At 47.1% G+C, this 22,427-nt stretch overlaps 1 protein-coding gene across 3 annotated transcripts in view; it reads right to left on the reverse strand.

Annotated features, from left to right (window-relative positions):
- smyd3 (SET and MYND domain containing 3) overlaps positions 1-22,427 on the reverse strand; it is a 738,112-nt gene that overhangs the window by 572,928 nt on the left and 142,757 nt on the right. For all 3 annotated transcript variants that reach the window (XM_078229519.1, XM_078229520.1, XM_078229518.1), the window contains exon 2: positions 12,858-12,921. In XM_078229519.1, the coding sequence (XP_078085645.1) occupies positions 12,858-12,921 (64 nt within the window). The remainder of the gene's footprint in view (positions 1-12,857; positions 12,922-22,427) is intronic.

The following is a 22,427-nucleotide window of genomic DNA, read 5'->3' on the forward strand; positions in this document are numbered from 1 at the left end:
CTTAATTTAAGATGTCTACTAACTCGCACTCCCTCCAGCGAGTTCCTCGCGACTGGGTGGCTTATCAGGTGGATCCCCACTAGCAGTAGATTGTTCAAGGAAAATAACTAGTTATGTCACGCAATTTGTACCAAGGCACTCAATACTGTGTGTGGCTCATCACACAAGCTTTGTGTTAAGCAAAATAAGAGAACTCTGGAGTACAGATAGGGGAGGCGATGGCCTCCTGGTATTATTGCTAGACTATTAACCCAGAAACTTAGCTAATGTTCTGGGGGAACAGGGTTCGAATCCCGCCACGACAGATGGTGGAATTTGAATTCAATAAAACATATCTGGAATTAAGAATCTACTGATGACCACGAAACCATTGCCGATTGTCGGAAAAACCCATCTGGTTCACTAATGCCCTTTAGGGAAGGAAATCTGTCGTCCTTACCTGGTGCGGCCTACATGTGACTCCAGAGCCAGAGCAATGTGGTTGACTCTCAACTGCCCTCTTGAAATGGCCTAGCAAGCCACTCAGTTGTATCGATCCAAGGGCAACTAGGGATGGGCAATAAATGCTGGCCTAGCCAGCGATACCCATGTCTCATGAATGAATAAAAATAAAATAAGGTAGTGGGACCACAGCAACACAACTCATGGGGCGGCACAGTGGTTAGCACTGCTGCCTCACAACGCCAGGGACCTGGGTTCGATTCCCAGCTTGGGTCACTGTCTGTGTGGAGTTTGTACGTTCTCCCCATGTCTGCGTGGGTTTCCTCCGGGTGCTCCAGTTTCCTTCCACAGTCTGAAAGACGTGCTGGTTAGGGTGCATCGACCCGAACGGACGCCGGAGTGTGGCGACTAGGGGAATTTCACAGTGACTTCATTGCAGTGTTAATGTAAGCCATACTTGTGACTAATAAATAAATAGACTTTAAATAAACATTATTTACTGCACTGAAATCCTCGGGTGAGTTGGTGAAATTGGTTCATTCACCCCATGCATTGCATGGAGTAATACAGCCCTGAGCCCTCTGGACTGGAAAGACCAGGGGTTCATTCTTATTGCGTTAATTTCGGGTGACCATGGCAACATTTCACCTCAGAACTTGGGAAAGGAGGGGTGCAGAAAGCAAAACAGTATACAAGCTTCGATCCACTCCCACTGACTACCTAGCGATGGAAAGTGCCGATGTTACAGGCACCAGATCCAGTTCAGACTCAATTATCCCCTCCCACCTTCAGGCTGGCCCACCAATAGACACTCAACACCTGGTGCCAATGTCACAGAATATTTTCACTGATACCTATTGGGGATGTTTGAGCCTCTCGGCTGCAGTTCAGTAAAGGACACAAGTTCTGCTTCTTCATAAACTACCTTGATTTCTTTGATTCAACTCCACACACAATTCTCCACCAATGTCGAGTGCCACCTGTAGCCCCTTTATATATCAGTGACTTCTATTGAATAATTGACGTCAAATTAGGACTTAATTGGAAGGTCTGTTAACGCATTCCTAACAGGGAACAGGTCAGGAAAGTGGGAGTTGGAAATGCAGCCATGATTTTATAGAGTTGAGGGGGCCTTATGGTCTACTCCCATCAAGGACGTTCTTAACGTGGATGCTGCTTACTTGGTTGTATCAACTTCCACCTCCTCTTGGTCAGGAGACCACTTAGTAAGGGGAACCACCAGCACTGTCGCTGAGGCTCTGACCCTCCATAAACTTCAGCTCATCCAGCCTTCCGCTGCCCCGACCTCCAGTGGCAGCAAATCTCACTCATCCTTCATTAGAATCAGTGCTGGCCGGAATTCGTCCATTGTAAATTCTCACATTCAAACCCCTCTTTTGTGGCCTCGCTCCCTCATTGTAACTGCTAGTTCCACTAGAGCGAGAAAAAACCCCCTCCCCTCCACCACCGCAGTCCCATCCCACCCCATTATTGTGATTACTTTAATGTAGAAAATAAATACCAAGGTGGGTGAAGGTGACAGAAAAGAAACAAACTGCTGGCCCAACGGAAGTGAAATTGGGAGGCTCGAACAAAAGCCTCTCCAAAAGAAGGCTGTTTACAGAGGTGGATCTTGAAGAAGTGGCTGAGGGAAAATAAATTATAATTTGATTTGATTTATTATTGTCACATGTATTAGTATACAGTGAAAAGTATTGTTTCTTGCATGCCAAACAGACAAAGCATACCGTTCATAGAGAAGGAAACAAGAGAGTGTAGAATGTAGTGTTACAGTCATAGCGAGGGTGTAGAGAAAGATCAACTTAATGCGAAGTAGGTCCATTCAAAAGTCTGATGGCAGCAGGGAAGAAACGGTTCTTGAGTCACTTGGTACGTGATCTCAGACTTTCGTATCTTTTTCCCCAACGGAAGAAGGTGGAAGAGAGTATGTCCGTGGGGTCCTTAATTATGCTGGCTGCTTTTCCGAGGCAGCGGGAAGTGTAGACAGAGTCAATGGGTGGGAGGCTGGTTTGCGTGACGGATTGGGCTTCATTCACGATCCTTTGTAGTTTCTTGCAGTCTTGGGCAGAGCAGGAGCCATACCAAGCTGTGATACAACCAGAAAGAATGCTTTCTATGGTGCGTCTGTAAAAGTAAAAATTTCCCGCAGCAAGGGCTGACGTGGCGGAAGGCCCCGGTTTGCCAATGCTGGGGTGTGTAGAGGGGTCTTGGATTTACACTCACAGGTCTGCCCACCTTCCCCCCCCCCCCTTTCATTTGTTCCATTCTTTCCCATCATCCAACTTTCTTTCTCCTTTCCCCTACTTCCTCCTCATCCCGAACAACAAATTCCAACCTGCAGAAAGACCAGCTGTTTGCTTTCTTTGAATTTCAAATTTTTGAACACACACACACCTTGGCTGAAGCTGAGGCCCATTCTCTTCGCTTGGCCCCCACAGACCTACGCCCTTCACTGGTGGGCGGATGTGTGGAGACGGCTGCAATAATTCACTCACTTTGCTGTACACGCATCTCCAACCACATTTCTCCCCACGCAGTTCCTGCTGACGGCTTAAAAAAAAACACTATCGTCTCAGTTACACACACAGCCAGGCCACCAACGTAGACACACACCTGTTACAATTCGGCATCGCGTTGGGGTTTTTTTTTTTAGAAACAGATAGCTTGCAGGTACACAGCATTATCCTCTCCAAACAGCAACACCATAGAGAGAGAGAGAGGGCAAACCTCTAACAGGATCTGAACCCTCACCAACTCCAGCAGACTGACAGGAATTGCTTTTCATGGAAAACCTGGTCAAATCCGAGTGACCTTTTGGGGCGAACGGGATCAAAGGTTATGGGGAGAAAGCAGGATTAGGCTATTGAGTTGGACGATCGGCCATGATCCTGATGAATGGCAGAGGAGGCTCGAAGGGCCGAATGGCCTCCTCCTGCTCCTATCTTTCTATGACGAGCACATTTCTGGATCTTCATTTTAATGCCACCATCCCAGGGTTAAGGGACTGAGGCCCAGTGGGCCAGGCGTGGGTCGAGATTTCAGCTCACGCACGGAGCGGGTGTTCACAGTCACGCAATCTGCACTGGTCCAGCTAACCACTGAGGCAGGGGAAGAATTAAAGCGGCAATCGTTTGGCAAGAGTCGTGTACCCTCGCTCTTATTTCACAAGTGGCTGTTTCAAACCATTAACGAATGGGATGCGAGTGCCACTGGCCAGCACAGTATTTACTGCTCATCCTGTATCGCCCTCGAGAGGACGGTGGTGAGCTGTCTTCTTGGGCAGGGATTATCCAGGCCCTTTCAAGATGGAGTCAGAGGCTGGATGGCTGGCAACATGGTGGCGGGCAGGCATTGGGTGGCATGCCCAAGGTTTGGCCACCATCAACAAGGCACAAGTCAGGAGTGTGATGGAATACTCTCCACTTGCCTGGATGAGCAGCTCCAACAACACTCATGAAGCTCAACACCATCCAGGACAAAGCAACCTGCTTGATTGCTACCCCTTCCACAAACATTCAACCCCTCCACCACCGACAAACAGTGGCAGCCGTGTGTACCATCTACAAAATGCACTGCAGGTACTCACCAAGGTTCCTTAATCGGCACTTTCCAAACCCACGGTGGCTACCATCTAGGACAAGAGCAGCAAATAACTGGGAATATCACCACCTGGAAATTCCCCTCCAGTCCCACACCAAGCTAACTTGGAAATAAATCACCGTTCCTTCACTATGGCTGGGTCAAAAGGACGGCTGATTTTATTCTCTGAGAGACATTATGAACCAGTTGGGTTTTGACAATAATCCAGTATTTTTATGGTCATCATTGCTGATGTTAACGTTATATTTTTGTTCATTGCGATACTATCCGTCAAGTGCCAGCTGTGCCTCAGTTCGTAGCACTGTGGCCTTGGAGTCGCAAGGTTCTGGGTTCGAGTCTCACCGTGTACTCTGATACAGCACTGACGGAGCGCAGAACTGTCAGCGGTGCCATCTTTCAGATCAAGCATTAAAACTGGGCCTGCGGTAAAGCATCCCGTGACACTGATTTGAAGCAGAACAGGAGAATTCTCCCTGGTGTTCTGGTCAGTATTTATCCCTCAATCAACATCACCCAAACAGATGGTCTGGTCATTACCACATTGCAGATTGTGGGAGCTTACTGTGCACAAATTGGCAACAGTGTTTCCTACATTACGGCAGCGACTACACTTCCCAGATGCTCTTATTGGCTGCAAAGATCTTTGAGACATGAGGTGGCCATGAATAGTGCTTTACAATTTAAGATTCTTTTCTCTTACCCATGTATTTTGCTGGATTATTGCGACTCAGTGTCTACTGCCTGGGCATCACTAAGCAGTCTTGTAGAAGTTATCAAGAAGTTTTTATTAACATTCCTGAACTATGGGCAGCATGGTGGCACAGTGGTTAATACTGCTGCCTCACAGCGCCAGGGACCCAGGTTCGATTCCCGGCTTGGGTGATTGTGTGGAATTTGCACGTTCTCCCCGTGTCTGCTTTAGTTTCCCCCGAGTGCTCCAGTTTCCTCCCACAGTCCAAAGATGTGCGGGTTAGGTTGATTGGCCATGCTAAATTGACCCTCGTGTCAGGGGGATTAGCAAGGTAAATATGTGGGCATATAGGAATAGGGCCTGGGTGGGATTGTGGTCGGCACAGACTCAATGGGCCAAATGGCCTCCTTCTGCACTGTAGGGATTCAATGATTCTATGTACATCTTTACAGTAAAGGGTGCAGGTATGGAGAGAACTCCTTGGCATATCCTTACATTGTTGCTACCTAGCTCTACATTGCTGACCTAAGCTCGAGGTCAGGTTCCTTCTTATCTCACTGGTGGGTGCTGCTGTACTCAGTCCCAGGTTAACCCCTAATGTATCGGATTCTTCTACTACACCTCCCCACAAGTCTTTATCCCCTAGATATTGACTGAAAATAGTGATTTACACTAAAATAGGCAAGATACTCCGGATGCTGGAATCTGGAGCAAGAACAGGGGAAAAACTCAGTGAATCTGTCAGCGTCTATCAGGAGAGAAACAGAGTTAACGTTTGGAGCCCTTCGTCAGAACTGAATGGAGGGACAGTGTGGTAGAGCTGTGAGTGATCGCAACAAAGAGTGACAACTTTCAGAATGAAAGAGAGACTGAGGGGAGGGGGTTTGGCAATGAGGCAATACATGTAGGGGATATTTCTTAAAAATGGTGGGGGGGGGGGGAATGATTTAAAACGGTTTAAGATGGAGGAGAACGGTCAAAATCAACATCTAAAGTTGCTGAACTCAACGCTGAGTCCCGAGGACTGCAACCCGAAGATAAGATGCAGCCTGCACTGGGCTTAATAGTCATTTACAGTTTGATTCATGTCTTGTGTTGTGTACTTAACTTCAGTGTTACAACTCTTACTATAACTCTAAACTACTTTGTGATAAACATCACAACATTAACAGCAGGCATCAGAATTCATACTGCCCCATCTCCCCCCCTCAAAATCGTTGGAATCAGGGTGTGAGGCTGTCTGGAGGTCTTGTACCCCCCCATCCCTCCCCCCCCTCACATCTCATCTGCCGTTTGGTCAGGAGCGTGGTGGCATTTTCTACACATCGACTACACACACCTTGGACCCAGGGTTGACAGAAAAAGAGAGAGAGAATGGCTTCGTGCACAGAGGACCAAAAGAGGGGGAACAAATACTGAGAGAAAGACTATATTTAACCACGTGCAGCGAGAATACAAGAGAGAGAGGGGGGGGGGAGAATGACTAAAGAGAGAGGGATTGCGAGAGGGAGGGACTGTGTGTACTGAGAGCCAAGAGAACGGGTGAGATCCAATAGCCCCATTCGCCTGAGACTCAAAGTCCACTATGGCCACTAAATCTCGCGAGAGGGTCAAAATGGGATTTGCGCCAGCGAGACCTTGATTTGGGATTCCCCCACCCTTCCCCCCTCCCCCCTCCCCCCCTAGCCCTCCCCTCACCCGCCAGTGACGTAGCCCCAAAAGGGCAAAAACCTGATTTCCATTCATTTGAATAAATTTACATGTACCTATGTGGTTTTACACAATAGCGTTCACCCACGATGGATCTCCCGGCAGCGTCACACCACGCCGGTGCAGATCACTACTGGTTTATCAAAAGTGATGACCAGGGAACACTGCCAGGGACAGTGCCAAAAGGGTACTGCCAGGGGGCTAACCCTCCCCCATAGGGGCAGGGCCTTACTTTTATGTGTGGCAGGGGGGTGTGGTGGGGGGGGGGTGGGGCGGGGGCGGGGGGAGGGAGTGACCCTGATACTTCAGTGATGGGGCAGGGGGAGGGGGGTAGAGTCACCCAAACCTTGTGGGGGTTGTTCTCTGTGTCCTTGGGAGGGTTTGGGGGAACCTATTTTAAATGCAGGCATGGGCATTCTTTAAAGATGGCGCCCTGTTCTCTATGGAGACAGCCTTGCCAATTCTATCAGGCCCCATCCTGCTAGGTTGACGGCGCAAACCAGGCCCCCACTAAGTGCCAGAAAATCTGGCCTGAGAACCCAGCTGCATTTGTGTAAAGAAATACACCAGTTTTCAGTCAGAAGCTGACACCCGGGCAAATTTTGGGAGAATTCCACGCAAGGGCGGCACGGTAGCACAGTGGTTAGCACTGCTGCCTCACAGCTCCAGGGACCTGGGTTCGATTCCCGGCTTGGGTCACTGTCTGTGTGGAGTTTGCACATTCTCCTCGTGTCTGCGTGGGTTTCCTCCGGGTGCTCCAGTTTCCTCCCACAGTCCAAAGATGTGCGGGTTGGGTTGATTGGCCATGCTAAAATTGCCCTAGTGTCCTGAGATGAGTAGGTTAGAGGGATTAGTGGGTAAAATATGTAGGGATATGGGGGTAGGGCCTGGGTGGGATTGTGGTCGGTGCAGGCTGGATGGGCCGAATGGCCTCTTTCTGTACTGTAGGGCTTCTATGATTTCTATAAGATGTGTAACCTCAGCAACTCAACATTCAGTGAGTTAAATTCTGAGACTAATGCTACATTTAAGTTATTTAAGGCGCCAACGTGTTCTCTGAGAATTGTTGCCTTATAACAAGTCCTTTTAGACCTCATTAAAAGGGACAGACAAAGAGAATTAAATTAAAAAAACATGAACAGCCGATATAATGACAGGGCATTAAGCAAGAGAAAGAAAGACAGAATTAAAATGAACCAGTTGAAAATTCACAACACCAGAAGAAATGAAGAATAAAGGGAGATAATGAACGAACGTGGCCACACAGAGAGTGGAGTCTGGATATCTCACATGTAGAAAAGGGTAGGATTTTATTTCACAGGAAGTTGAGTAACAAGTGGAGCTCTCTCTCCACACAAAGCTACCACTGCAACCAGTATGAATCAGCAACGCAATCTCGCCAATTCCCCCAGCAGCAGATTCAACATAGAGCAATTAACTCATCACAGCTTTTCAAATCTCGCTTTTGACAAGGACACGTTCGGGCTCGAGGTTAATGTTCTGAGTTTTGTGAGATCAGGTGACGCTGACACCTGTGGGGGAGCCCTCACCTCAAACGAAAATAGAAGCTTCCGCAATCAGGTTTCTCGACAGGTTGGCCTTTCGAGGTAGCGGCCCGGGGGTAAAGGCCATGTGTCCCGGGGTTTCTCTGCTCATGAATAACGAGAGAGGAATAGGCTCTCATTCCCCTTTCAAAAAATACTGATTAAACACAGGCGTCGCAGGACTACATTCGCTCAGCCGGCTTGACGGCTGGAGTGTGGTGCAGGATAGCGCCAATGACACAGGTTCGATTCCCACAGCTGCTGTGGTCGTTGATGAAGGCCTGCCCCCTTTACCTTACCCCACCCTCACGGTGGCACAGTGGTTAGCACGGCTGCCTCACAGCGCCAGGGACCCGGGTTCAATTCCCAACTTGGGTCACTGTCTGTGCGGAGTCTGCACATTCTCCCCGTGTCCGCGTGGGTTTCCTCCGGGTGCTCCGGTTTCCTCCCACAGTCCAAAAGACCTGCTGATTAGATGCATTGGGCCATGCTAAATTCGCCCTCAGTGTACCCGAACAGGTGTCAGAGTGTGGCAACTAGGGGATTTTCACAGTAATTTCATTGCAGTGTTATGCAAGCCTACTTAGAACAAAGAACAGTACAGCATAGGAACAGGCCCTTCGGCCCTCCAAGCCTGCGCTGATCATGATGCCTGCTTAAACTAAAACCGTATGCACTTACCGAGTCCGTGTCCTTCCATTCCCATCCTATTCATGTATTTGTCTAGATGCCCCTTAAATGCCGTTATCTTACCTGCTCCCCAGGCAGCGCGTTCCAGACATTCACCATCCTCTGTGTAAAAAAACTTGTCAAAAGGGCTACTTGCGACAATAATCATAGAATCATAGAATCCCTACAGTGCAGAAAGAGGCCATTCAGCCCATCGAGCCTGCACCGACAGCAATCCCACCCAGGCCCTATCCCTGAAACCCCATGTATTTACCCTATTCTTCCTGATACTAAGGGGCAATTTAGCATGGCCAATGAACCTAACCCGCACATCTTTGGACTGTGGGAGGAAACCAGAGCACCCGGAGGAAACCCACGCAGGCACGGGGAGAACGTGCAAACTCCACACAGCCAGTCACCCAAAGCTGGAATCGAACCCGGGTCCCTGGCGCAGGGAGGTAACACTGTGCCGCCATGCCACCCAATAATAAAAAGAAACTTGTGGACTGGTGCCCGTCAGGCTATATATGACCGATTGTTTCTCTCCAACACAAAGAAATGCTTGTGGTCCTTGGCAGATCATGGCTAATTCTCCCTCTCAAATCCTCCCCATTCCCATGTCTTTACTTACTTAGGCCACTAGCAGGTGAGTGTAATCTCACACAAGAGCCCCCCATCAGGACTTATTTGCATTCTGCCAGATCAACCTAGCAACATGGTGTAACGACCTCAACAAGACCCGTGAGGTTGGCCTCTTGGAGTATGAGCACCCTGATTGAGGTAATGATTGCCTGCCCAATCAGGGAGTCTCAGCCGAGTATACAATGAGGACTGTCAGGGCTACTGACACTCTGCATTCTGATTTTGTACCTGAAGCACCCTTAGGAGTGGAGATAAGTTTGTAAATAAAGAGAATCTGGTGAAGGGACACAGGCGTCTGAGGAGTTATTTCGCATGGGGATATTGGGCATGGAGCAGTGGTAGGCCATTCAGCCCTTCAAGCGTGCTCCGCCATTCAATGAGATCAAGGCTGCCCTGGTTGTGGTCTTAATTCCCATTTCCCATCTACCCCCAATAACCCTCGATTCTCTTGTCTACCAAAAGTCTATCTAACTCAGCCCTAAATTATTTCAATGACCTCGCCTCCATTGCTGTCCAGGGGAAGAGAATTCCACATACTAACATCCATCTGAGAGAAAAACATTCTCCTCATCTTTTTAAAAGCAGAACCTCTTATTCTTCAACTCTCTCTCTTAATTCTAGTCTTCCCCAGAAGAGGAAACATCCTCCCCGAATCAACCCGATCAAATCCTCTCAGGATCTTAAACGTTTGAATGAGGTCACTTCTCATTCTTCTATGATGTGGAGGTGCTGGTTTTGGACTGGGGTGGACAAGGTGAGAGGTCACATGACACCAGGTTATAGTCCAACAGATTTATTTGAAATCCCAAGCTTTCGGAGCGCTTCTCCTTCGTCAGGTGAAGTTTTCTGCTTTTAATTTGTTCTGTCTACATTTTTAAAACTCTGAGGTAAAAAATAAAAGCAAATTTCTGCGGGATGCTGGAATCTGAAACCAAAAGAGAAAATGCTGGAAAATCCTCAGCAGGTCTGGGCAGCGTCTGTGAGCAGAGAAAAGAGCTGACGTTTCGAGTCCAGCCGACCCTTGAGCCCCTTTAATCGGAAAGCTTTAGCAAAGGGTCACCTGGACTCGAAACGTCAGCTCTTTCCTTTCCTTGCAGATGCTGCCAGACCTGCTGAGATTTTCCAGCGTTTTCTCTTTTGGTCTGCGGCAAAAAAAAAATCTTGGTAAAAGAAGCAAAAGCGACATGAGGAGAAACTCTTTCACATTGTGAGTGGTTAGGGTTTGGAATGCGCTGCCCGAGAGTGCGGTGGGGGGGCAAAGCATTCAACTTCTATCTGAAAAGGAAGACTGTGCAGGGTTACAGGGAGAATTGAATTGCTCATTTGAAGAGCTGTTGCAGACACGATGAGCCAAATGGCCTCCTTCTGTGCCGTGACAATTTGGTGAAAAATAATACCTGCGGTACAGTCATGATATTGAGCTGCAGAACAAGGCAGGCATTGAATCCAAAAGATGGTCCATCAACAAGAACTGAACCTTCAATAATGGTAATATTTTGTTTAAACTGCACCATTCGCATGGAAGTATCTTTTTAGTTGTTTCACACAATCAACGGCTATTTGGGAGTGGAGGTTCCGTTAGATAAACTGAAAGATATTTCAGTCGGTTGCAGAGCCTGGACACAGCAAGGTGGTTTTATTTTGCTCAAATCCAGTCACAGACAGACATCCCTCAGAATTGAACATCTATTTTTATATTCCATTCTGCAACACTCAAAATCGTCACGAGACCTGCCAAAGGTTCACTGGTTTAAGCAGCGGCTTCTTCATGGAGGAGATGTGGACCTCCGCAAGCCAAGGTTTTTTCAGGCAGTGAGATCGGAGGCCGGTGTCTGTCGAGATGTTGAGTATGGGGCTGTGTGACTCATTGCGCCGTGCCCTCGAGCTATATATAACCAATTGTCTCAGTCTCTCTATCGTCCTTTGTGAATCACTGCTAATTACTTACACTCCCGAGGCACACCTCGACCACCATAGCAACGCAGCCTCAGTTATCCGAAAGTTGAAAATTAAACTGTCGTGCATCAGAAAAAAATCAAAAGCCTGTTTTTTATGTACCTCTCAGCGCCCTTTGTTTTATCTTGTGGCTGCATAGAACACCACAAGACCCAGCCCGAAAAAAGTCATAGAAGTCATAGAAACCCTACAGTGCAGAAGGAGGCCACTCGGCCCATCCAGTCTGCACCAGCAACAATCCCACCCGGGCCCTATCCCCGTCACCCCACATATTTACCCTAGCTAATCCCTCTAACCTACACATCCCAGGACACTAAGGGGCCATTTAGCATGGCCAATCAACCTAACCCGCACACCTTTAGAGTGTGGGAGAAAACCAGAGCACCCGGAGGAAACCCACACAGACACGGGGAGAATGTGCAAACTCCACACAGACAGTGACCCAAGCCGGGAATCGAACCCAGGTCCCTGGCGTTGTGAGGCAGCAGTGCTAACCACTGTGCCACCCCGGTTGGATAATTTCCCCCCCATCAACTTCTAAGGTTTTTAATTGGCTAATATTCGTTGCAATATCGTGAGGATATGAAAGGCTCTTTACAATTGCACTAAGAATGTTCATTACTGGCATATAGTGCTTTCAAGTGGGAAAAGTGCTCTTTAAATGCAAGTCTTTCTTTAGTGATGGTGATGGATCTCACGGCGATAATGTGTGCCATTTAACTACCCTGCACCCATTGCATTTTGCTGGAGCAATCGATCCCGCTGTTATCAGGAGATGTCGCTGTAGTTTTGATCAGGAGTTGTTTGCTGTAGTTCACGGAGACTCTTCTTAAACAAACACTGTGGGGTGACACAGTGGTGAGCACTGCTGCCTCACAGCACCAGGGACCCGGGTTCAATTCCCGGTTTGGGTCACTGTATGTGTGGAGTTTGCACATTCTCCCCGTGTCTGGGTGGGTTTCCTCCGGGTGCTCCGGTTGCCTCCCACAGTCCAAAGATGTGCGTGTTAGGTGGATTGGCCATGCTAAATTGCCCCTTAGTGTCAGGGGGACTAGCTAGGGTAAATGCATGGGGTTATGGGGATAGGGCCTGGGTGGGATTGTGGTTGGTGCAGACTTGATGGGCCGAATGGCCTCCGTCTGGGCTATAGGGATTCTATGAAGCTCGATTTATCGTAAGTTAGACTGCTTGCTGCAAGTCTTGCCAGAGGTTCTGCTCCTTCTCCAATGCATTGGCTTTTTGATTTGATTTATTGTCACATGTATTGGGATACAGTGAAAAGTATTGTTTCTTGCGCGTGATACAGACAAAGCATACTATTCATCGTGTACATAAGGGAGAAGGAAAGGAGAGGGTGCAGAATATAGTGTTACAGTCATAGCTGTGGTGCTGAGAGAGATCAACTTAATATAAGGTAAGCAAATTAATATAAAGATGACATAGTGTCATCACACACATACATACACTCACACACCCCTACACACACACGCACACGCACACCCCTACACACACACGCACACACGCACACCCCTACACACACACGCACGCACACACCTACGCACGCACGCATACACAAACATTACCTGGCATGTAGCATTGCAATATCTTGCCATCTTGCATTGAGAGCAGCGGAGCAGAGATTCCTTCCTGTGAGGAGAAAAATATATTACTAACCAAATAAAGCAGGACCGCTTTGCGGTTGAATACAGTTTAACATCAGCAATCTGGGTGACCTAAAAGAGTCTTTCAGAGAAAGCTCTCCCTCGGATATTTAGACTTCAAAATAGCGACTGATAACAGGAATTTTAAAAACATGCTATAAAATGGGACAAGCAAATTCATATTATATACACACGGCGAGATAAAATTCCAGTGACCCAGATTTAACCGGTGATAGCTGACCACCCACAAATACAATTCGCTTTCAACTATTTTCTCAATAACATGAACCAGTCAGCACGGGTGAACGGTGACACCAAGTGCCACATGTTCAATGTGGGCGAAACGTAAAAATAAATGCAACTTTTGAGAACTACAGCCCTTCTCCATTTTAAATTGAACCCTGCTTGGAAAATTCTGGAAATTTCTGAAAATTCTGGCCGCTTTCCAGAAAATTCTGGAAAACGGCCCCACTGCGAAACATCATGAACCTGGCAGGATGTTGACCTTACTAATCCGCACATTGATGCGCTAATTCTAATGGCACAGTTTCAAAAACATAGGCAGGTAGGAACAGGAGCAGGTGATTCAGCCTGAAGGTAGGAGCAGGAACAGGTGATTCAGCCTGAAGGTAGGAGCAGGAACAGGTGATTCAGCCTGAAGGTAGGAACAGGAGCAGGTGATTCAGCCTGAAGGTAGGGGCAGGAGCAGGTGATTCAGCCTGAAGGTAGGAGCAGGAGCAGGTGATTTAGCCTGAAGGTAGGAGCAGGAGCAGGTGATTCAGCCTGAAGGTAGGGACAGGAGCAGGTGATTCAGCCTGAAGGTAGGAGCAGGAGCAGGTGATTCAGCTTGACGGTAGGAGCAGGAACAGGTGATTCAGTCTGAAGGTAGGAGCAGGAGATTCAGCCTAACCCATCATTCAAACAGAGAAAAGCCGCCCCCAAAGCCATCAAGAACTTGCTTCTCCGACTGAACAGATTATGGTCAGTCAAAGCCCAAGGCTGAAATCTTATCTCTGTTCACACCGGCAAAATTTTCCCATCCTGCACCAGTGAATGGAGATTTGGTTGGCCCGATGATTTGGGCGACACAGTGGTTAGCACTGCTGCCTCACAGCGTCAGGGATCTGGGCTCGATTCCCAGCTTGGGTTACTGCCTGTGTGGAGTTTGCACGTTCTCCCCGTGTCTGCGTGGGTTTCCTCCGGGTGCTCCGGTTTTCTCCCACAATCCAAAGATCTGCAGGTTAGGTGGATTGGTCATGCTAAATTGACCGTTAGTGTCAGGGGGTCTCGTGAGGGTAAATGCATGGGGTTGTGGGGATAGGGCCTGGGTGGGATTGTGGTCGGTGCAGACTGAATGGGCCGAATGGCCTCCTTCTGCACTGTCGGATTCTATGATTCCATATGCTCACCAAATTCTCTGGCCTCTTTGCAGTGGGAGCATGGGGGTATGAATAGCAGATAAGATCCTGCTGTTAATTGCCCCAAGTATCTCCACACAAAATGTTTCAGTCTCCGGATGGTTCAGTTCAACAACCTTTCTTCCTGGCACAAATCATCACTGCCGTTTCTTTTCCCTTTTCCTTCTGGGCTGGGTCAATGTGCCTCATTAAGAAACTACACCTGGGAAGGGGCAGTTTAGTTTCAGAGACCCAGATATAATCTGCCTGCCACCCCCAATCCCCTTCCTCATTAATAAGGATCCACACAGCACACATGAGAAGCCTAGGGTTACCAACTGTGATTAAATGTATTCCTGGAGATTGAATCACATGATTTGCCCCCCCGTGCTCCAGCCATTGGTCGGCCAACACATCCATCCTTGTGACGCATTGTCTTCCTACACCAATTGGGAAGCAAAGAGACGCATCACCCAATTGGCTGATGTGTGACTGTCGGCCAAACAGCCCCTCTTCCCCTGTTTCAATATTTTTATGTCTGGTAAACAGGAATGTTCAAAGAAAATGACAGAAAAAGCACAATCTGTTGCAACGTCCCAGTTTTTCTTTTCTCCAGTGTTGCGTATAGTTGTGCCCTGGCCATTAACCTTCAATTCCTGAAGCCTCCAGGCCAGTCCTGGAGGATTGGCAATCCCAAGTCACAAGGGGAGGTTTCCCTTCAGCTCCGCATCTTCAACATCAGGCCGGCCAAATGGCCTCCTCCTATCTTCTGTGTTTCTATAGGATTAGGCTATTGAGTTGGACAATCAGCCATGATGGTGATAAATGGCGGATCAGGCACGAAGGGCCAAATGGCCTCCTCCTATCTTCTAAATCACTAATAGTCACCTTGTAAGGGGGAACAAGGATACCTGGAGGGCAGATTTGTGGAACTTTTGATAAACCCTCTGACCATTCTGCTGATCTTTCACTTCAGTGGGCCGACTTAATGTTTACTTATCATAGTTACAACATCATTCATTTTCTATGAAATGCTTTGAGATATTTGAGGTACAAGATGGGTGCGGGATATGTGCTGATACTGTGCATTTAAGAAATTTATTTGGGTCATGTTTCTTGTGCTGAATCTGTTTTAGCAGTTTGTTTTATTATCGGTGCCGTTTTGTCTGCACCCGACAGCCCTGTTGTTACTGCAGCAGCGTAATTGATCTTAATTACTACAGTGTTTGTTTGGATCTGGACTAATGCAAGGTTGTTATTTTAGTGTTTGCCCCTGGGGTTTTGCAGAGGAGGGCTTGATTGGGATGATTGATGCGGAACAAATCATGTGACTGGACAGAGCTAGGCTTACACAGAGAAACCAAGTTCAGTGCTGTTTGGAAGTGATAGAGAGCTGTGTCTTTCTTTCTCTCTCTGGATCTGGAGATTGGGTTCTGTAAATATGTCTATTTTTTCTGAGATTCTGCCGTTTTGGGGTGGATCTTTCTCTGCTGCATGAGAGTCAGAAGAGAGGTATATTTTTGTATCTGCCCAGAGGATTTAAAGAGCTGGAAACATAGCATCCACGTGAGCATATCTGTTTTTGTGCTGATTCTAAAAGGGATTTGTATCTATGAGGTTATTGCTTACATTGGAACTATAGAGATAGTTAGCTATTAAGAATTATACCTTATCATGTTTAAGTATTTCCAATTTCTAAAAGTCATGCTAATTCTTTTTGTTATATTTTAACCGTATTGTTAAAATAAAGTTTGTTTTGATAAAAGCTTCCGAGTTGGGTCTGGGTTAACTCCATAGCATACCTTGGAGTTTCTGATCTGTTTCCTAACAATGTTTCCTAACAGATAGATCAGTTATAGGAGGAGGCTCCTTCACTTCTCTTCCCCATGCCAGTAGTTCAGTTCATCCCACTTTCATATCCTTCCCTGGTAGCCTTACAGTTATTTTCTCTTCAGCTAATTGTCCAATTCCCTTTGGAAAGTTATGATTGAATCTACCTCCAGATCCTAACCACACAAAGCGTAAAAGCAGCTTTTCCTCATTTCGCATTGGTTCTCGTGACAAGAGATTGACCTGAAATTACTGCCCTCTGGTTCACAACCCTTCCACAAATGTCAACAGTTTCTCTCTGTCAACTCTGTCTAGACCCGTGCAATTTTTTGAACAGCTCCCGCAAATCTCTTCTCAACCTTCAACTTGTCAGTGCAGCTGCGGTTCAGTTGATAACGCACTCGCTTCTGAGTCGGGAGGTTCTAGGTTCAAGTCCCACTCCAGGACATGAGCACAAAAATCAAGGCTGATGCTCCAGCGCAGTACTGAGGGAGTGCTGCTCTGCCAGACATGCCATCACCTTGAAGAGACATTAAACTGAGACCTCTCAGGTGGATGTCAATCTCAGGTGGATGTCAAATGTCTCATGGTGTTATTTAGAAGGGTAGGAGAGTTATCCCCCACATCCTGGCCAGTTTTGACTCCACAATCAACATCACAAAAACAGATTCTGTGATCATTATCGATTTGTGTTTGTGGTCGATTACTGTGCGCAAATTGGCTGCTGTGTTCCCTACAGTGCTGATGTGGAGATGTCGGAGTTGGACTGGGGCAAACACAGTAAGAAGTCTCACAACACCAGGTTAAAGTCCAACAGGTTTATTTAGTAGCAAAAGCCGCTAGCTTTCGGAGCGCTTGCTGCTCCTTCTTCAGGTGAGTGGGAGTTCTGTTCACAAACAGGGCATTAAAGACCAACAAACTCAATTTACAGAATAATGGTTGGAATGCGAATCTTTACAGGTAATCAAGTCTTAAAGGTACAGACAATGTGAGTGGAGAGAGCGTTAAGCACAGGTTAAAGAGATGTGTATTGTCTTCAGACAGGACAGTTAGTGAGATTTTGCAAGTCCAGGCAAGTCGTGGGGCAAGTTCCCTACAGTGCAACAGTGATCGCACCTCAATGTATTTCATTGGCTGTAAAGCACTTTGAGACACCCTGCAGTCATGAAAAGTGCTTTGTAAATGTCGGTCTTTCTTCCTCTTCTCCAAGAACTCTAACATCTCCACCGTATCTTCACAACTGAAGTTCCTCATACCTGGAACCATTCTCATGAACCTTTTCTGCACCCTCTCTAAAGCTTCCAGATGACCATGAAACCATCATCGATTGTCATAAAAACTCATCTGATTCACTAGAATCATGGAATCATAGAAACCCTACAGTACAAAAAGAGGCCATTCGGCCCATCGAGTCTGCACCGACCACAATCCCACCCAGGCCCCATCCACATATCCCTACATGTTTACCCATTAATCACTCAAACCTAAGCATCTCAGGACACTAAGGGCAATTTTTTTTTAGCACAGCCAATCAACCTAACCTGCACATCTTTGGACACTAATGTCCTTTAGGGAAGGAAATCTGCCGTCCTTACCTGGTCTGATCTACACGTGATTCCAGAGCCACAGCAATGTGGCTATCTCTCAGCTGCCCTTGGGCAACTAGGGATAGGCAATAAATGATGGCCAGCCAGTGATGTCCATGGCACCACATCTACAAACATCCACTCCCTCCGCCACCGACGCTCAGTAGCAGCAGTGTGCACTATCTACAAGATGCACAACAGCAATTCACCAAAGATCCTCAGACAGCATCTTCCAAATCACGACCACTTCCATCTAGAAGGACAAGGACAGCAGAAACTTGGGAACACCACCACCTGCAAGTTCTCCTCCAAGCCACTCACCATCCTGACTTGGAAATATATCGCCGTTCCTTCGCAGTCGCTGGGTCAAAAATCCTGGAATTCCCTCCCTAACGGCATTGTGGGTCAACCCACAGCACATGGACTGCAGCGATTCAAGAAGACAGCTCACCACCACCTTCTCAAGGGGCAACACGGGATGGGCAATTAATTCTGTCCAGCCAGCGACGCCCATGTCCCACAAATGAATAAAAAAAAGTCCCACGAATGAATATTAAAAAAAGCTTTCCTAAAGCACGGTGCACATAACTGAACACAACACTCATGTAGCCGAGGTTAAAGCAATGTTTTATAAAGGTTCATCTTAACTTTCTTGCTTGATGAAAGCCTACTTATTCCTAATTAATCAATGTCATTTTGAAAGTAGGATATCCGAAGTTGAAAACAATATTTCAAGCATAGCTTCATGACAGATCTAAATCAAACAAATGCCCTTGAGATTAAGGAGTATTCTTCACATTCATTATTTTTTGCTCCTGAGGTACAATGTCTGTATTTGTGCAGCTCCAAAAATAGCCACCACAAAATGACCTACATTCGAAAAACCTTCGTCAAAACTCACTTTAGGCTTCAAAGACAGACGACGGTATGGCACGGTAGCACAGTGGTTAGCACTGCTGCTTCACAGCTCCAGGGTCCCGGGTTCGATTCCCGGCTCGGGTCACTGTCTGTGTGGAGTTTGCACATTCTCCTCGTGTCTGCGTGGGTTTCCTCCGGGTGCTCCGGTTTCCTCCCACAGTCCAAAGATGTGCGGGTTAGGTTGATTGGCCAGGTTTAAAAATAAATTGCCCCTTAGAGTCCTGGGATGTATAGGTTAGAGGGATTAGCGGGTAAAATATGTGGGGGTAGGGCCTGGGTGGGATTGTGGTCGGTGCAGACTCGATGGGCCGAATGGCCTCCTTCTGCACTGTAGGGTTTCTAGGATTTCTACGACGTGACAGATTCTCCCTGTTTTAGTACAAGCCCGGTGACTGCAAACCCGTCTCTGAGTCAAGAGGCCTCAAGCTTAAAGTTAAAGTTTATTTATTAGTGTCACATGTAGGCTTACATTAACACTGCAATGAAGTTACTGTGAAAATCCCCTAGTCGCCACGCTCCGGCACCTGTTTGGGTACACTGCGGGAGAATTTAGCATGGCCAATGCACCTAACCAGCAGGTCTCACTGGAACGACGGAGATTGAGGAGCGACCTGATAGAAGTCTACAAGATTATGAGGGGCATGGACAGAGTGGATAGTCAGAAGCTTTTTCCCCAGGGTGGAAGAGTCACTTACTAGGGGGCACAGGTTTAAGGTGCGAGGGGCAAGGTTTAAAGGAGATGTACGAGGCAAGTTTTTTTTTTACACAGAGGGTGGTGGGTCCCTGGAACTCGCTGCCGGGGAAGGTAGTGGAAGCAGATACGATAGTGACTTTTAAGGGGCGTCTTGACAAATACATGAATAGAATGGGAATGGAGGGATATGGTCCTCAGAAGGGCAGGGGGTTTTAGTTCAGGCAGCATGGTCGGTGCAGGCTTGGAGGGCCGAAGGGCCTGTTCCTGTGCTGTAATTTTCTTTGTTCTTTGTCTTTTGGACTGTGGGAGGAAACCGGAGCACCCGGAGGAAACCCACGCAGACACGGGGAGAATGTGCAAACTTCTTTACTATAAGATTCAACAACTATTGATAACAGGAAAGTACAGAGGCAATTCCTTCACACCACAAACTAAGCTGAGAGCTCCTCTGAACAATGTCTGCTGGTCATATAGTTTACATCCTGTTGCAATTACTCAGGGCCTCGGTGTGGCCACACCTAGAATATTGTGTGCAGTTTTGATCTCCTTTTCTGAGGAAGGATGTTCTTACTCTCGAGGGAGTGCAGAGAAGGTTTACCAGGCTGATTCCGGGGACGGCGGGACTGATGTATGAGGAGAGATTGACTAGGTCAGGATTGTTTTCGCTGGAGTTCAGACGAATGAGGGGGGATCTCATAGAGACTTATAAAATTCTAACAGGACTAGACAGGGTAGATGCAGGGAGGATATTCCCGATATCTGGGAGAGTCCAGAACCAGGGGTCACAGTCTGAGGATTCGGGGTCGATCATTTAGGACGGAGATGAGGAGACATTCCTTCACCCACAGAATGGTGAGCCTGTGGAATTCATTACCACAGGAAGAAGTTGATGCCAAAACATTGAATGTATTCAAGAGGCGGCTGGATATAGCACTTGGGGCGAACGGGATCAAAGGTTATGGGGAAAAAGCAGGATTAGGCTATTGAGTTGGACGATCAGCCATGATGGTGATGAATGGCGGAGCAGGCTCGAAGGGCTGAATGGCCTCCTCCTGCTCCTATCTTCTATGTTTCTATGTTTACTTACTCTTGTTAGCACATTGTCTCCTCCCGCAACGTAACATCATTACAACCAGGATAGTGAGCCAGATGAATCATCACACATTACCCCCTACACCATGTTGCCTCAAGCAAACTGCTTCAAATAAAATGAGAGGGACCGGAAAAGGCTCACATTGATAGATCTATCACCTGTTTTTTCTTTTCAGTGGTATTTGGTTGAGGAAGAAGAATTGGCCAGGACGCGAAAGAGTGCTCCCCTGCACTCATTCACAGAATAAGAGTTTTAACAACACCAGGTTTAACCTGGTGTTGTTAAAACTCTTACTGTGTTTACCCCAGTCCAACACCGGCATCTCCACCTCATTCACAGAGGCACTGGAGGATCCTTTGCGCCCACCAGAGAGGGCAGATGAGGTCTTTGTGTTTGACATCTCATTCAGAAGGACGGCACCGCTGACAGTGCAGCGCTCCTTCGTGGTAGTGGAACGTCAGCACGGATTGTGTGCTCGGGCTTCGGGAACAAGCCAGAAACCCACAACCTACAAGAGTGTACCCATTGAGGCTGGGTCAGCATCTACATTGTACTCAACGTCCTTTTGTGGCTAATGCTGTGACAATGACAAACTCCTACTTGTTAAGCATTCATCATTAGCAGTTTTCTTCACTCTTCATCAGGGTGACCACGCTATACGATTATCTGCACCAATGATTTATGATGTCTTCAACAACCACCAGTCAGGGATTAAGCGACTAAAAGAAGCAGCATCTGCAATTCAGTTTACCAGCACATTACCAACTGAAAGCTGTTTAAATCTATTGGTATCACGTAATGTTCAAATGAGGCAGCTTACAGCATTTAAATTTTAATAAATCGCTGCCTTTATCATCTGCAAGACACTTTGCAAAGGGTCATATTTCACCCAGTCACTGTTGCATTAATTTTTTACATGCACCTTGTCTGTATTATTCAAAAGATCGCTCTCTCTGTGAACTTGATCAGAAGCAGTGAACAGCCGTTTTTATTTGGCCCAAATCATGTCGGGCGCTCAGTAATGTTTAGAATGAGCAACAATAATTTGAATTTATATAGCACCTTCAATGTAGCAAAATGTCTCGAGGAGCTTATCAGAAGCAAGCAATGGATACTGAGGCGCACAAGACAATATTAGGGAAGGTGACCATAAGCTTGATCAAAGAGATAGATTTAAGGAATATCTTACATATCACTTAGTAAGGAAGTTAAAACTAGAGGACACAGCCTCAAAATAAAGGGGGGTCGGTTTAAGACAGAGTTGAGGAGGAACTTCTTCTCCCAGAGGGTGGTGAATCTCTGGAATTCTCTGCCCACTGAGGTGGTGGAGGCTACCTCGCTGAATATGTTTAAAGCGCGGATGGATGGATTCCTGATCGGTAAGGGAATTAAGGGTTATGGGGATCAGGCGGGTAAGTGGTACTGATCCACGTCAGATCAGCCATGATCTTATTGAATGGCGGGGCAGGCTCGAGGGGCTAGATGGCCTACTCCTGCTCCTATTTCTTATGTTCTTATGTTCTTAAAAAGAGAGAAAGAGAGGGAGAAAATCTAGTACCACCTGAGAGCTAGCTGGACTTAGGCACAGGAGGAGGCCATTCAGCCCTTTGGGCATGCTCCATCATTCAATTAGATTATGACTGATCTAGTTGTGGTCTCAACTCCACCTTCCTGTCTTGTGCCCCCTGAATAATGGGGATGAGGAACATATCAGCCATGATCGAATGGCGGAGCAGACTCGACGGGCCGAATGGCTCCTATATTTTATGAACGTTTAACCCTCAACTCCCTCGTCTCTCAAAATCCATCTAACCTGCCTTGCACAAATTAAATAACCCACCCTCCTCTGCTCACTGGGGAAGAGAATTTCTCACCCAAGAGGAAAAGAAGAGTAAAAATAGTAAAATAGGAGCATTGCTCGGAACTGGTCGTGTATACATTAAAATGGAACACCAGTCATCCAGGCTCAAAACA

This window comes from Mustelus asterias, chromosome 15 (genome assembly GCF_964213995.1).
Source record: "Mustelus asterias chromosome 15, sMusAst1.hap1.1, whole genome shotgun sequence".
In the NCBI taxonomy this organism is placed as follows: Eukaryota; Metazoa; Chordata; class Chondrichthyes; order Carcharhiniformes; family Triakidae; genus Mustelus; species Mustelus asterias.